The 16,103-nt window shown below is 35.2% G+C and overlaps 1 protein-coding gene across 2 annotated transcripts in view; it reads right to left on the bottom strand.

Annotated features, from left to right (window-relative positions):
• SNTG1 (syntrophin gamma 1) overlaps positions 1-16,103 on the bottom strand; it is a 311,772-nt gene that overhangs the window by 2,824 nt on the left and 292,845 nt on the right. For both annotated transcript variants that reach the window (XM_057365031.1, XM_057365030.1), the window contains exon 17: positions 7,550-7,660. In XM_057365031.1, the coding sequence (XP_057221014.1) occupies positions 7,550-7,660 (111 nt within the window). The remainder of the gene's footprint in view (positions 1-7,549; positions 7,661-16,103) is intronic.

The raw sequence follows: 16,103 nt of genomic DNA, 5'->3' as shown, positions 1-16,103 counted from the left end.
TCAGCACATGTCCTTCAGACATGCTCAGAAATAAATTGATAACATCCCATGAGGTTTTTAAAACTCCCCTGATGACCAATTCTCAATAAAGAAGATAAAGTTTATGTCAAGTTTCACAAACCCGCCAGCTGTGTCTATATATATATATTAAAAAAAAAAAAAAATCCATTTGGAGACATTCTCAATTTTATACCTGGAGAGAAGGACAATTTTATCACTATGTCAAAGTGGATTTTTCCCCCCTCAAATTTCAAAATAAGAAAATTCATCATAGATAAGAAAACGATGTACATTCACAGGTGAGGAAGCAAGGAATTACAGAAGGTATTTCAGAATAACAACTATGAGTCATTGGAATTAAGTTACTTTTCAGTTAACTTCATTTTATTAATACATTTATTTACCCTTTAAGTACTACAAATATAAAACTGAAGCTTAAGGGAATAAATATTTAGCGGAACCTTGAAGTATTTTTATTATCAATTGCACGTGTTATGTGTAGAAAGACTRCATTTCCCCCATCTCTCAACAAGATAACCATATAAAACAAATGTTACAGTTTGAAAATCGTTCAAGTCAATTAGGTAATGCTACAACCTGAAAGTTGTTACTGTCATAATTGCAGCTACTGGACGCTGAATTTTCACAGTGCATGACTATAATTATTACCAAAAGTTATCACAGGTGTTTCTGCAATAGGAACACATCAGGAATATCCCCTGCTCAATGGACCATCGAGAGAAATGAGTGAGGCAGCTTGAAGGTCCCACTTGATAACTGTTATTGATAATGATGACACAATGTGGCAATTATCTTGACTGCAAAGAAAAACGCTAAGTCAGCAAATGCTCGATTATTATTTGCCATGAAACATTACTATTCCTGTTTCAGTGAGGACATGCATTTTTAACTGGAAATTAAAGCTGTTTGGAGCTCAGTAGGCTGACTCCTRTGTGACAAGTACATGTGGGTCTGATTAATGGCTGCAACTCAATTCCCAGGAGCCTGATTGATGGGAACAGGATCTATCAGGAACACTTTTCAGGCAGATTAGCCTAATCACAAGAAAGCTTAACAAACAGATAAGACTCCATGTAGAGCTGCTGACAGACAAAACATCCCCTCACTTCCACTGAAATCTTGCACTTTTAGATGCCCTCAGGTTGACAATACTGCCAGAGGGGAACCCACAGCTTTTGTGCACATCCAGACACCTTGGTTGTTTTTGTACACACTTTGTCCTCRGCCATACTTTTATCTGAATACACTTTCATCTAGGCAGGGTAGTGTGTACTGCACACACAGTTCAGATGAAGTTTCAAGTAAACAGGSAAACCCTAAGAAATCTGAAGAAATACGCAGTTAAACCATTGAAGCTGATACCAGTAGGGAAAGTCACATGCTCTGAATCATCCAAGAAGCAAAGAGATCCTAACTTGAGCCACACCTTTTAGTCCATACACAGTAAATTGTGCACTACTATTACAATTTTCAGACTGTTGTCTGCACATCTCCCCTAAGACCCTACTCTCCTAGGAACATCAGTGTACCCTCTGGTCCTCATATTGTCTTTCTAAGCCATCTTGTGATTAAACTGCTCTCACCCTACATTGCTGTCATTATACCCGACACTTCCTTTAGCCTGAACATTTGCAGCTCCTGCTGAGGACAATGRAAGTGGGCAAAAAGGCATGTGAGAAAGATGTAGTCATTGAGAAGGTCAGAAGTACATGGGAATTCTAGTTGCCTTTCACAAAGAAAGTCAGGATTGAAAAGACAGAGATGGAAAGAGAAAACAGAAAAAGAGTTTCCCCAAAAGAAAACAGACYAGAGCAATCTCTTATTGAATAATATTAACTACAGCTACAACTACATAAATGATACAAAGTCAAGCAATTATATGTTTCTAAGTATCCATGGTATGCTTAAAAAATAGTCTATTTCATCCATATATAAACTGCTGATATGAGAAGATATTTGTTCTTCCTTTAAAAGTGGTGTTACGTGGTCTCTCTATATTAGCATAGAATGTGATCTAAAATACATATTAGACAAATAATTAATGTGCAAGACACATGGGAACTAAAAACTAAACCAAACAAACCAACACAGGTGAGAAATCTGAACTCAAAAAATTCAGTAACTGCAACTAAGCACTCTATAAAGATCCTAAGGATGTATATAACCCATTTAAAGATGATACTCTAAATGTGAAGAGCACTGTGATGCTCACAGAAAAACCCTCAGGGCTAAGAACAAGGATTAATTCAAAATTGCATTTTGGAGAACAGACTTAAAATGAGCAGAAATGTCAGTCTGGAAAACGGTGCAAGTACCCATCAAGTCACCTTGCACCAGTGGAAAGTGGATATTTTGTTCACAGTGATGTGATCAGCAGTCATTCAGGTTACTTAGATTAGACTTCTATACAAGATTATTTCAAGTGCAAATTAATAGGCATTAATTAAYGCTAAGGCAGCATTAATTAATAATGAGACTAATGAGAAATCCTTGAAGTTACAYTTGTTCCTTTGTTGATCTGTGCCTTCTTTGATTTTCAATATTCAAACAATGACAATTGACTGGACCTTCATCTTGATAAATTTATTTTTGTACCCACTTCAGTTTTGTACTGCTCATTCTAGGAGTCCAGCTAATCTGTGAACARAAGCTCACCTGATGCAGCACAGCAGTGTGGCCTTGCCTGAGTTTTTCTGACAGRATTGTGCTGCAACTTTAGGGGAGGTGAAAGCACTGACTGAAGTGTAACTTTTGAGTTATACATGTTTAACAAAGCACATAGACTCTCTGTTCACAGCTTGGTGATAATTCAATAATGTAATCAGATGCTGATTTTTATACACATTGCTWACTCCTATGTTCAGAGGGATATGTTTATATCTCAAAACAGGAACTCTTGAGGACTTAAGGTACTCTTCTTTTTTTTTTTTGTCAGAAAACTCTAATATTTAGTAAAATTTAAGATCACAGAATTCTGAATTTATTACAGTCCTGAGATTGTGGATCACCTCTGGGAGCTGCTGTGATGCTATTTAGACACTAATGAATCATTAAACAGTAGTTAAACAAACAGGTAAACAGATAAATAACTAGATAGGAAGGTCTAAGTCGATCCCTTTGTGCTTTACTGATGCAGAGAAAGCTTTGCCCTTCTGGGTTTGGTGCTTTTTTTAACCCAAGCCAAACARCTCAGTAAGAACAAATACAGGGACACATTGGCTCCACATTCTGTCAAGCTGACAGCTCTATTTTGTGGCTCTCACTCATAAAAATTTTGTCTGACTGAGCAAACTTGTGCAATATCTTCTGCTGAGTGACAGCTGGGAAATAACCTACAGATTGGAATGTCWAAGAGGTATCAGTGATTAATGTTGCCCTTAAGTGGTTTTCTTGTCAGAAACCACTTAGACCTCACCTTAGATACCTTTAAAGTTATGTGTTTGCTTTCAGACATCCTGCCATGGACCCACTGCTGTGACCTATGATAATTATTGTTCAGATTTTCAGACAGGAACTGCTTACATCCATGAGCAAACAATTCTTTTATTCTACATTATATATGTTTTTAGTAACATGATTTAACTTAGAGAGAAGTAAAAAAAAAAAGCATGAATATAATGTCTCTACAGAAAAAAACAAAAACCAAAACAGTATTTGTAATGTTTAAATACCTAAAATAATTTTAAAGCTGAGAAAAACTATACTAGGAAATAAGTTAAACTGTAACTAAATCCATAACACATGTATGTCTCAAAGCATGCCATTTTGAATTTTTTTTTTTAAGTCAGGCATGAAGCCCTCTAAAAACTTTTGACAGTATTACAAAAATATTAGGTATTCTGTGTCATTGAAGGACTTTCTTTCACTTATGAATATAAATTCTGGTGGCGAGTGTTTTTCTCAACAAAAACAAAAGCTAACTGATGAATGTATGCGGTGCTGGACTTTTTCCCAAAAGGTATTTGTCCWAAATTCTTCTAACATTAACACTGATATCTCTGTATATTCCACCTGAATACAGAGGAGGTACTGGACAATTATAAGACAGTATGGCTAAAATTTAAAATGCTAATACATACCTATCTTTTTCCCAAGCAGCATATATATATATATATATATATGTATATATATATACAAGCTGGAATGCATTTCTAGAACAATAACGTATTTATCTAAGTTTGAATCAAAATTCAACCATTCAGCTGACCATTCTGACACTCCTGATTCTATGGATCATGAACAAGTGTTCTAAAGCTAAAGGGTAYTATCACAGAGGTTCAACATGCCATAATCTCACACATCTGGGAAAGCATGAGAGAAAAAAAAAAATTTTCTCTATTATAAATGAAGACAGGAAGCATTTRGATTTTGATGTCTCATATTTTTCTGTGAAACATTATTTCTTTGAATGATATAGAATCATAGAATCATTTAGGTTGGAAAGGAAGTTTAAGATCATTGAGTCTAATGATTAATCCAGCACTGCCAAGTCCACCACTAAACCATGTTCCCAGGTGCCACATCTGCACATCTACACCATTCCTCTGGGGATGGTGATCCCACCCCTTCCCTGGGCAGCCTGCTTCAATGACTGAGAGCCCTCCTGGTGAAGATATTTCTTCCTCATATACAATCTAAACCTCCCTTGGTGCAATTTGAGGCCATTTCATCTTGTCCTATTGCGTGTTACTTATGAGAGCAGACTGACCCACCTGGCTACAATCTCCTTTCAGGCAGTTGTAAAGAGCAATGAGATTCTTCCTGAGCCTCCTTTCCTCCAGGCTAATTAACTCCAGCTCCAYCAGTTGCTCCTCATCACACTTGTGCTCCAGACCCTTCACCAGCTCTTTTGCCCTTCTCTGGACTCACTCYAGCACCTCAATGTTCTTCTTTTAGTGAGGGGCCCAAAACTAACACAGTAATTGAAGTGTCTGGAATGTTAACTGCCAAGACCTGCTTCCCCATTACTATTTGGGAATGAATAAGGGAAAAGCCCTAATACATCAGTGCAAAGGCTCCTCAAATTTTTGGTTTTATTCTCTGCTGGGTTCTCATTTCACTGGATTCTGACTATTCCCTGTGTATTGTAACGAGGAAAAAAAAAATAGAACCATAAAAAAATGTTACACTCCATTTCCCACTGCAGCAGTCGGACTCCAGGCCAGCTGCAAAGCAGAGTTGCATTTAACAGGTGATGATAACTATGGCCATGAATATTCATCACAACATTTAACAGATGTTTTACAAAATTTCCATCCTCTGATTTCAAATGAGGCCGGCATWCAGTATTCATGAAATCTGGCATTACAAGTATTTCTGAAAATCTGATTAACATTTCCTAATGACTCAACAGTTCCACAAATAGCTATACCTCTAACTCAGGAATCTAAAGCAAAAAAAAATAGAGGCTATACTSTTCCACCTCTCCTTATGCTGAAAAGTGCTGTAAATCTATGAAAGTCTTAAATGATACAGAAGGGGCTTATCCACAAAATTTTAAGCTAACCAGTGTTGAAAATATATGACCCAAGAACCTTCACATTCATTTTACAGATACATTTATCTACATTTCTTACACTAAGCACATACTTAATATGTAAACAAATTGGAATGGATAGAAGTGCTCATTAAAATGCCACAGCATCTTCTATAGAGAATRTAATCTGACATCTTTGCATATGGTTGATATGCTTTGCTCACTGAGAAAATTAATTGAAAGTAACAAATTTTTATTTCCAAATTGAGTAATTTATAGTAAAGAGAAGCAACCAGGGAACATGACTGTATATTAATAAACATSCTAGCAGGTTTTTATTAATACTCTGCCTTCATAAGGTGGAAGGTAGAATTTCTACCTTAATAAAAGTTTGGCAGAATTTTCTAGAACTCAGTTTGAGTGGGAATAACAATAGGTACAATAAAGGCACCAGGATACCTCTAAGGCTTATATATGTCCAACATACTTATGTATCTCTAAGTGATTGACTTGACAGCTATAGTTTAAAACATGAAAAAAGAAAAAGAAAACTTTTTTTTTCCAAATCTAGATTTCATCCTTTGTTTCTATTTAAAAAAAAAAAAAACAACTTGGTATTAAAAATATATTCTAATTTTATTAATTAAATAAAAGCAAAAACAAAAGCAAACACCCCCCCCCAATCCCCTAAGGTCCCAAGAGTTTGCCATTCATGGACTCCTATTTTCATTAGTGCTAAAATCATGTGTTAATATGACAGCAATAGCAGACAGATATTAGAAAAATAATGATGACTTTCATCCTTCATCTGTACATAAGAGCAGGATAAAAGTTTACAATTACTTCCTTAAGAAGGAGTCATCCTCATGACATTAGGTTAATCAGTATTTTCTTATAAGTGTTGAAAAAAAGTACTGTACTATTAAAAAATTCTGAAGAAAAATAAGAAAAATATTTATCTTTGAGATACAGCAGAACATGAAGATATCAAAAACACTGTCCCCACATTTTATTGCTGTTGATTTAATGGGAACTCTTACGTACCTTTATTTTATTGAGTAAAACATTCAAAATCAAGTAAAGAGCTGCTGGGTAGAAAACAATTAACACCAAACATAACGACACATGGAGGAAGGAAAAATAGATGCTTAATGTAGCTATTGGCATTTAAACTCATAACTGTTCCCAAAACAATGCATATTTTTCTTTATATGTTTTATTATACAGTACATATTTAGCACTGATAAACAATTTATTTAACCATTTCCTTTTTGCTCATGGAACTGTATTGTTATCACATTCATTCATCAATTTTCTCTCTGACATGGTCAAGAAAAATTGTATGGTAAATGCTTTAAAAGCAAGGCTTAGACATGGACAAGAAAACAGTTTTTAGGTTTACACTAAAATTTGGATTCTAGTAAAAAAMCCACTTTGTTTCAGACTCTAAGGCAGTTCCAATTAACAAAGACTTAATTTTTCTCACACATTGGGACAGTAAATGCGCTTGTTCTCAAAAGACAAAAAYTGAAGTAAGCATAAATCTCTCATGGCTACTTTTTTCATGAACTAACTCCTAAATCTGGTTTTGCATTAGACCCTGACACAAAACTTAAGTCTGGTAAGAAAATATGTGTTTCATCCACATTTTTTTTCCCTCTGGGAACTAAAAACTGATTTTTAAACTTTTGCTGAGTTTTGTCCCCAGGTTGACTTAAGGATATATTTTCCACCATTTCTTCATGACACAACTATAGGGTGAAAAACAGTGTATTCAAGCTCCCAGACAGCTTTATCAAAACAGCAAAGAACAGAGTTGAAAAACATGCTTAATACCATCTATAGCAAGTCCTATATTTTATTATTTTTTTAAATCTAATTTCACCTTTCAAAAGACTCTTTTAACTAATTCTTCAATTTCATTGGTCTTCTCTGCATTCTTTGCTTATTAACCTAATATTGCCAAGTAACTTAGTTTAAGATACTCCTCCACTCCCCTAGCTGCTTTGAAAATTGTATATTGCCTTTGTACAAACAAATTGTTATCTTTACCTTTGCTTCGATTTGTTTAGTATCTTGGTTTTGGAACAAAAATTTGATTTTGCTCTTCCCATCATCTGAAGAACCTTTGAGCTGGGAAAACTTGTACCTCCAAAGCACAGCCTAGAGGGAAAAATTAAACCAAAATATAAAAAATCATACACAAGCAAATCAGTGTATTTATCATTGAAAATTTTATTAGAAATAGCTCATTTCCTTCCAAGGGAACTTTTAATACCACCATAGTACATAAATAAAGGTAGTGTTCTGTGGTCAGACGTCCCTTTAATCAAATGGATATAATATACTTTGCCAGTGCTTAAATAATACCTRTTGGACTACATTTGTGAAATTTACTCTGAAATTACTTTATCTATATTTAATACTGATTAAACAAAAAAGAGAAGGATTTTTATCACTGGTGGTCTGTTGATATCTGAAGTGTTTATCTGACAAACAAGCCTCTTCCTTCCATATTAAAAAAATTAGTATTAGCATAAGGGGCATATCACACTAAAAACAAATACCTATTTTTAAATAATAAAATAACAAAAAGAAAGTTSTGTAATGAGACCATTTTTTGAGGGTTTTTATGAGTGCTCTGAGGAATTTGAGCAAATCATTAATTCTAACTGTATCAATGGCTTTTCAAGTAATTATGAACGGCATTGTGTCTTGTTGAAAAAGACAGATTGTTTTACAAAATAAATACACAATTAAGAAAATTTACAGCTGTATAGAAAAAAAAGTATTTTTTTTGGTAATAGATCTAGTGTGGATTTATGTAGAAAAAACAGTTTTGAACCATTTTGTTTAAAAATGGAATAGAGCTATTGTTGTTGGAAGTCTTTTCAACCTCATTTAAAGATACCCCCACCCTCCAGATATTATGCATAATTAAAAGTTTTCACTCTGATTCCAATAGTATTTTATGTAGTTAGGGGGTCATCATCGCTCACCTTGTGCTACTACTTTGYAGAACAATAATTTCACAAGGACAACACAGAAACTTAAGGCAACCCTTTTGTGTAACGGTTTGTAAATTATTTCCTTTCAGTGGTGTAGGATGACACTTCCATCTGTGCCCTTTGTCTTTATCTATGAATGATTTACTATGTACTTGGAATTAAACAGAATATGGGGGAGGTCGAATTATTAACTGCCCTAAATCAGTGCAGGCCCTTTTGCTCCAGAATGTGTTGATCTCTTAGCCAATGACTAGCAAAAATCTCTACTCTGTACCAAGCTGAAYAAAGTTTGCCGTGTTTGTCTAAGTAACCTGACATGAAAATAAACCACAAGGACTTAACTGTGCACTTCTTAACTGTGCACTACACACAAAGCAAGAGCTAGAATTTTTCTCCTCYCTCTATATAGTTGCCTCTTCCAGATTAAAAAAAAAAGAACCCTGCTCTCAGCACCACTTTCATTCTCTGTGCGTATGTGACAGGTGAGCTCCCATCTGCCATAAACAGAGTTAAGGACATTGTGTTTCAGATAAACTAGAGRAATTTGGAAGTTTATGCGAATATAGATCCTATTTGTTTCAAATKCTGTCCTCTTGAGCCCACCAATCTGTGCTACAGAAAATAGAATTGCTTCCCTCATCTGTGTGTGTGTGCAATTCCTTTGACATCGTTTGATCAAAGATGTTTATTTATATTGTACAAATAGCGAGGTAAAAAAAAAAATCCACCAAATCTAAACAATCCAGTTTAAATTATTATTCAGGTGACCATATTCCTACCACTTGGTGAACTCAATTTTTTAAACAGATCTATGTAACTCAACAAATCTTTTCAGAAGATCAAGACCATTGCCTTTCTGCAGGGTCAGCAAATCTACTTAAGTATGTAATTTCCTAGATGAAAAATGTAAAGGGCACTGATTGTYTCTTTATCTCAGGAGAAAACAATCAAAGCAATGAGCTGTCATCTTTCTCTCCTCTGATGATATAGGAAGAGGCCAGGAGAGAGATGCAGTATTAACAAGGACCCTTAGATGTGCAGGCAAAATCCAAGGGTACCTGATCTTATTCCCAGTCAGATTAAGTTTGAATGAARATGAAGAATGTACAGAACTATGGTACTTTGCCATTTCCATACAGATTTGCCACGCACTTCATTCCCATTCAGAGGAAAGAGAATGACAGTCACACCAAACCACAACATTGGTTTTGGAGACTCCTACTTAGCAAGGGTTCTTATTGAAGAACACTACACTATCAGGTTGGTAGTGTGGAGAGAACTGATCACAAAAAATCTCCACTTCAACATCAAGATATTAAAACAAGCTCCTAGAACTGACAYKCTCTGCAGAGACAATTAAATACTCYTCATCTAWAGTGTAAGGAGTAAAAATSTTATTGACAATRCATGAAATGATTCCCACATGAAAGAATTATCTCTCCTTTTGAGTGCTCGTCAGTAAATTGCACACACTTTCCCTCAAAGATGTCCACTTGAGGGGGYGTTCCTTTGTGAAAATAAGAACAGGGAAATGTGAGTTTTAACTTACTAAGTCAGGAACACAACGTATTTCAAGCAAGTCACCCTGGCCACTTATTTCTCTAGAGAATCTCTGAATAAAAATTCCTAAATCCTGGTTTCAACTGGGAAGAACTGGTTCATTATGATAGACTCTAGATGTGTGTCTGCTTCAATATACTACACTACATTARAAGTGTAACAGCTAGCTTAAACCACTTAAACTAGATGTTCGAATTCTAGATAGCCAAAATTGGGTAAATTAGTTAAACATATGCCTGGTAAGGCCCATTTAAATCAATTCCCCTACCAGAGAGGCTGAAGTGCTGCCCTGTGTAGCCAGAACTGCACATTTTGCATGTGTAACACATGTACAAGGCGATGCAGAATGCTGTGACTGCAGTYACATCACTTATAAAAGAAAGCATCTTGGGGATCATTGCATTAGTTCCTCCAGTTTGGAATGTTCTGAGTGTGGTTCTTTTCTTTTCATTTTCATTGCTGCAAAATGCATAAGCAGCGAAGAGGGACCAGACCTACTCTTTATCAGTGACTACTTCACAGTGCCAAAGAAAKAAAGGAGAGCCCAGACCCACTCACCTGAGCACCACTTTCACACAGATGTGCAACTRCAGCAGTGACATTAACACATCAGACAGAGAGCTTCATGTGTTGTTATCTTTCATGTTCCTACGGGCTGACTTCAGTGTTACAGTKCTCACCATGGTGAATTCTTCTGAATTCTAATTTTAAAGTCTAATTCTCCTGCATTAGGCATAGGTATCTTTGGGAATACTGATCTACACCACTGTCACAKACATTATTTTACATGTTTTTGAATATCACAGTTCCCCAGAACCATTTGTTAAATGCTTGCCTCAGGAAGTTAACATAGGCTGTTACAATTTTGTACAAATATATATATGTATACATATTGACTTTTAACTAAGAAGTACATTTGTAAAACATGCTGGGTTTTCACAAATTGTCAAACACATAAATGTGTATCATATAAATTATTTTTAAATCAGCTTTCAGGAATTATRAACTATAAGCAGAAGTACTTACTGAGTTCAATACTCAGGGTAACTTTTAGCTGATAAAAACAGCCTGTTCTCTTCAAGTACTTCCCTCAGTAACTGTGCACAACCTGCATCACTGAAAATATTTTCCACGTCTATATAYAGCATTTCTAGGATGCAATAACATTTTTTTTTGCCCTAAAATATATTTGATAGGTGGATTGGGTGCCATTTCCTTTTAAAGCACAATTTGCAACTGAATTAAAAAAGATTCTGTTGCAGGCAGTAGCATCAATACTCGTGAGGACCCTGATACACCTTTCAACTCATGGCACACGTTATGATGCCCTGATGAAGGTAAGAGGAGAACTCAGTGTATACTATTCATTGCCTTGAAAAGTGAACTCTCATTTAATGAGATAGAATTTGGGAACAACAGCAAGCAGTCCAATTCATCAAGCAGGGACCAAGGTAACAGCATATACTGAAAATGCCACCAGCAACACAATTTCCATACTCCCAGTGTGGTCACAGAAAATCGGACATAATTAATTCACATCCTGAAAAATGCACTGTAAGAAGACAATCTCTTTCAGCAAATACAGCATGTCTCATGCACAAAATTGAAAACAGCCAATAAGATATAAATCCTTTTCCCAAGTATAATTCATGTATTGCTTAGGCTGCTTTTTGCATTTTATATAATTTAATAAAATTAACTTCAAAGAATACCAGAATGCAATGCAAACAAATAAACAGTGTAGACTAGCTGACAAATTAGATTTAAGACTTCTCTTGAGATGCTACTAAATTATTGTAATAAAAATTATCCAAAAGCAAAATCTTGTATTCACTGAAATTAACAGGATTTTTTTCTGTGACGTATCTGGGACCAAGATTCTCCACCAATACTTTTTAATACATATTTTATTTACAAGCAATCATCTAGGACTCATTTGTTCTAGTCTTTGCAAACAAATTACTGTCTATTATCTTTCACTAGTGTTATTCTGCTATAATTAAAAAGAGATGTTGCTGCCAGTGCATTTTTATTTTATAGTTGGGACATAAATGCAACACAGAAACGACACATGGAAGAAAAGCTATTGACTTCTATACCTGTAATATAGTCACACAAAATAAAGAAAACTATATTGTTTCTATTTTTAGCAATAGTGGTAAATCTAGAACACATATTCAACAYGGGACCCTAGAAAATACTTTCATATTCATATTATATGTCAGGTTGCTATTCATTCCCAGAATCTTGGACTAAACCACATGCAATTTTGATGAGATCATATCAAACAGAATCACTTTCCATCTAGATAATGACATCAGAAAAGTGGAAATACATTATAACTACCTTTGTTTGGGCTATGACTAGGAACATTAGTTAAGGGTTTTTGTTTTGTTTTGGGTCAAGGAACTTGTTGTAATTCTAAATAGAGATTAGATTACCAAAAAAAAAAAAAACCCAACAAACCCAGAATAAATAGGTGACTGTATTTTTACTTACCATGCTCTAAGGAATATTCAAAGAAATGTGAATGTCTGACTAGTACATAGCTCTGGGATAATATACCATTTAGGATATAGAGGGCATTATGCATTGGCACTAGGAAAGAAAAGCTGTATTTTGTCAGCACAAGAATCTCCAACCAGAACAGATTTGTGTCCTATCGTTTCAGTGATGAATTACCTTCAATTTATCATTTAACAGTTTTGCCTCTTCTATGCTGGATTATCCATTGTGGACCAACTCTCTTCTTGCAGAAAGACTATTTACACTTAACTTGAGCAATAGTATTTGCACCACATATTACAGCAGCATCATTTCACCAGCAACATGAGGGGTGGCTGAGGTCTCTTGGTCTGTTCAGCCTGGACAAGAGGAGAATGAACAAGACCTCATCATAGTCTACAGCTTCCTTGTGAGGGAAAGAGAAGGGGCAGAGACTGATCTCTTCTCTGTGGTGACCATGACAAGGCCTGAGGGAATGGCCTGAAGCTCTGTCAGGGGAGGTTTAGGTTGGATGTTAGAAAAATGCACTTCACCCAGAGGATGGCTGGACACTGGAACAGGCTCCACAGGGAAGAGGTCACAGCATCAGCTGGACAGTGTGCAAAAAGGAGTTGGACTTTGAGATTCTTATGTGTCACTTCCAGCTCAGAATGTTCTATGATGTTATGAACTACATTTTCTCTACACAGATGAAAATCACAAGCATAATGTCATTCCATTGACATGCATCATGAAGGTTTTGTTATGTAATAGCAAAAGAAGTTCAGCCTTCAGTAGGATGCTTGGAAAAAACCTGGAAGTGTCTGCCAGTGTTTTATAATGATTAGACAGCTACATCCCAAGCCACCAGTAAATGGTGCAGTAAACAAAGGAACCATCTTTATTAAGGAAAGGATGTCAGAGGTCACCTTACAAATTCTAGTTTCAAGCAGTCCCTCTGTTGCATCTTCAAAAATCTATAGCTGTACTTTTCCAACACTGCCTCTTTTTTTCTTGATACTCTTGATTATTCTTCTGGATTATTCTTTGTTTTAGATTCTTAAGGCAATATGTGATATACATTACAGAATTATGCTAAACTTCAATGGGCACCTTCCAAACTACTCCTGTTTGTTATCTGACAAAAACACACAATACTCCTACAAGTCAAACTAACTCAAGAGCAGAAGACCTGTAGGGTTTGTTTTCAAGAATAAAAGTAATTGAGTCTTCAGGCACCTGGGATACACCTTAATTTTTCTGTTTGCCTCATAGCTAAATAAGAAAGATTTCATTCTTGCCAAGTGACATTTTGTCCAGAGTTATAGCAGCAGTAGGGAACTGAGTAGGATTAAGATCTTGTTCATGCTCAGTTCTACTGTGTTACTGATCTCTGGAGAGTGTCTTACTACAAAAGAATTATGGTCCAAGGCAATTTYCTTTGTCAACTGCTGCAACTTTATAACTGTAAAGGGAAAGACAGGGGAGGACACAGAGGATAAAGAACAAAAATGAGACAAAGGAAAAAAAGCATGAAAGTCAGCCCTTATAAAGGAACTGTTCTTGTCCATTACTGAAATTACATGGAATGTTAAAAGACTACAGTGTATTTCCTTGGTATTGATGGATGATCTACCAATATTTTTCTAGCCACAGGACATAAAACTGTATGAACCATGCTTGATGGCTTATATAAAGTTATAGCAGCTATTTTTCAGTATTTCAACTTCTAAACATGGCATATATTTTTTCACACAAATTACATAATTAAATCTCCATCTTGCAATGAGCCCAGTTTCTTTCTACCTTCTCTACTACTGAAACTTGAATATCAAGATGGTTTTTATATGCTGTTTTATTTCAATATGCTGTATGTGTATTAGTTGTTTGAAGAGACAGACAAGGTATGTATCCCAGGAAAACATGGGAGTTTGTTCATAAAGAAATTAAGAGAAATACTGCTCTGTGTGATTTAGTAATCTTTTGGTATGGAAACCAAATTACAGATATTTGCAATGTTATTTATTGGTTGCAGTGTATTCTCTTTTTTTTTTTATGAAATGCTCAAGGCTTCTGCAAGAGAACAGAGGACAGGTACATTGAGCTTYGTTGATAGGCACCTTGTGGGCCATTATGGAGCCTTTTCTTACTTTGTTCTAGCACCACAATATAATTCAGCAGCACCTTAATTTATTTTCAGTCCTACAAGGGATGATTTTTTTTTTCTTCTGACAAATACATATTTTTGACTGCTGCTTTTAATGAGCAGTAAACGTGATGGAATACAGACATAGCACTTTGCTCAGGTAGGTATATGGCAATGTATATTCACACAAACACATACATACATGATTTGTAAAAGTTATGATGCAAATATGCACATTAAAGAAAACGATTTTAATGAATATGTCAGTAAAACAGAAATATAAATAACATACATATGTCCATGTTTATTCACCCATACGCTTGAAGTGTAGTGAGACTGTTTTTGTAGAAGCACATTAAAAATCAGTTATTGAATGGCACTTGAGTAAGTTGTTTTATACATTGGATCACTTCCACAATAGTAATTAGATTAACTTCTGTATGTCTTGTTACTCTGTTTAGTCTATCAGTCTCCATACTTCTTTCTTAAGGTGGCTACAGTGGCTGAAAAACCTTATTTATAAGTGCTCATCATAATATCTATGTATGTCCATAGCTGACATAAAATGCCCATAAAGGAGTTGCATTTGTTCATTAAAACACTGATGTCCATATCCTAGCTAATGTTAGATAACTTGAGGACCTGAATGCTGAGCCATAGCTATGCAGGACTTGAAAAAAATGTTTTTCCCAGTAAACACTGATACACAATGCTGCAAAAATGAGTTAGGGTAAAATTTGGTTTATAATTTCTAAGACCTGCCACAGAACTTTTTGCATCTTCTGAGAATTTTCATATTTTAAAATCAAATAAACAAAACATTTAGCTTATGGAACATATAGAATGAAAAATTATGTCAGGAGTAGATGCTGTACACTAAGAACCTTGTAGAGCAGGGAGTAACTAAGCAGAACCTAGAAAATGGCATARAAGAAAATAAAATATTTAAATGGTGTTCACAATTTGTTTTAAATTCACTTTTTGTAGAATACCAGCAATGAAGAAAGAAGGAAGTTCACTAAGGGGATGCTAYTTGAGATCCTATATTTCAAATTAAGCAAATAAAATTGTGTTAAAGCTGGTGGACATTTTTGGAAGAAATCCCCAATGGAATAGATGCTTTGGGGAAATTCTCTATTGCTCAGAATTACATTTCTGTGTATGCCAACACAGGAGGCACGTGACCTTTTGACTCCAGGTTTATAACTACTGCAAATGAAGGATTACAGCACAGAAATAATCATAATCAAACATTTCCCAAGGTTGTCTTGGCCTATGTGTCACAGTTTGCTTTCAAAACACACATTGCTAATTAAAAAAAAAAAAGACATCTTGCACTAGAGCTTTGGCTCTGAAAAGTGCTACAGAACAAGGACACAAATACACTTGGACTACTTTTAAGGTGCAA

The sequence above is a fragment of the Malurus melanocephalus genome, unplaced genomic scaffold (assembly GCF_030028575.1).
Source record: "Malurus melanocephalus ecotype Western Australia unplaced genomic scaffold, MMel_1.1 scaffold_46, whole genome shotgun sequence".
Taxonomy (NCBI): Eukaryota; Metazoa; Chordata; class Aves; order Passeriformes; family Maluridae; genus Malurus; species Malurus melanocephalus.
The sequence above is the reverse complement of the archived record's forward strand: the minus strand, read 5'-3'. Positions and strand labels throughout refer to the sequence as shown.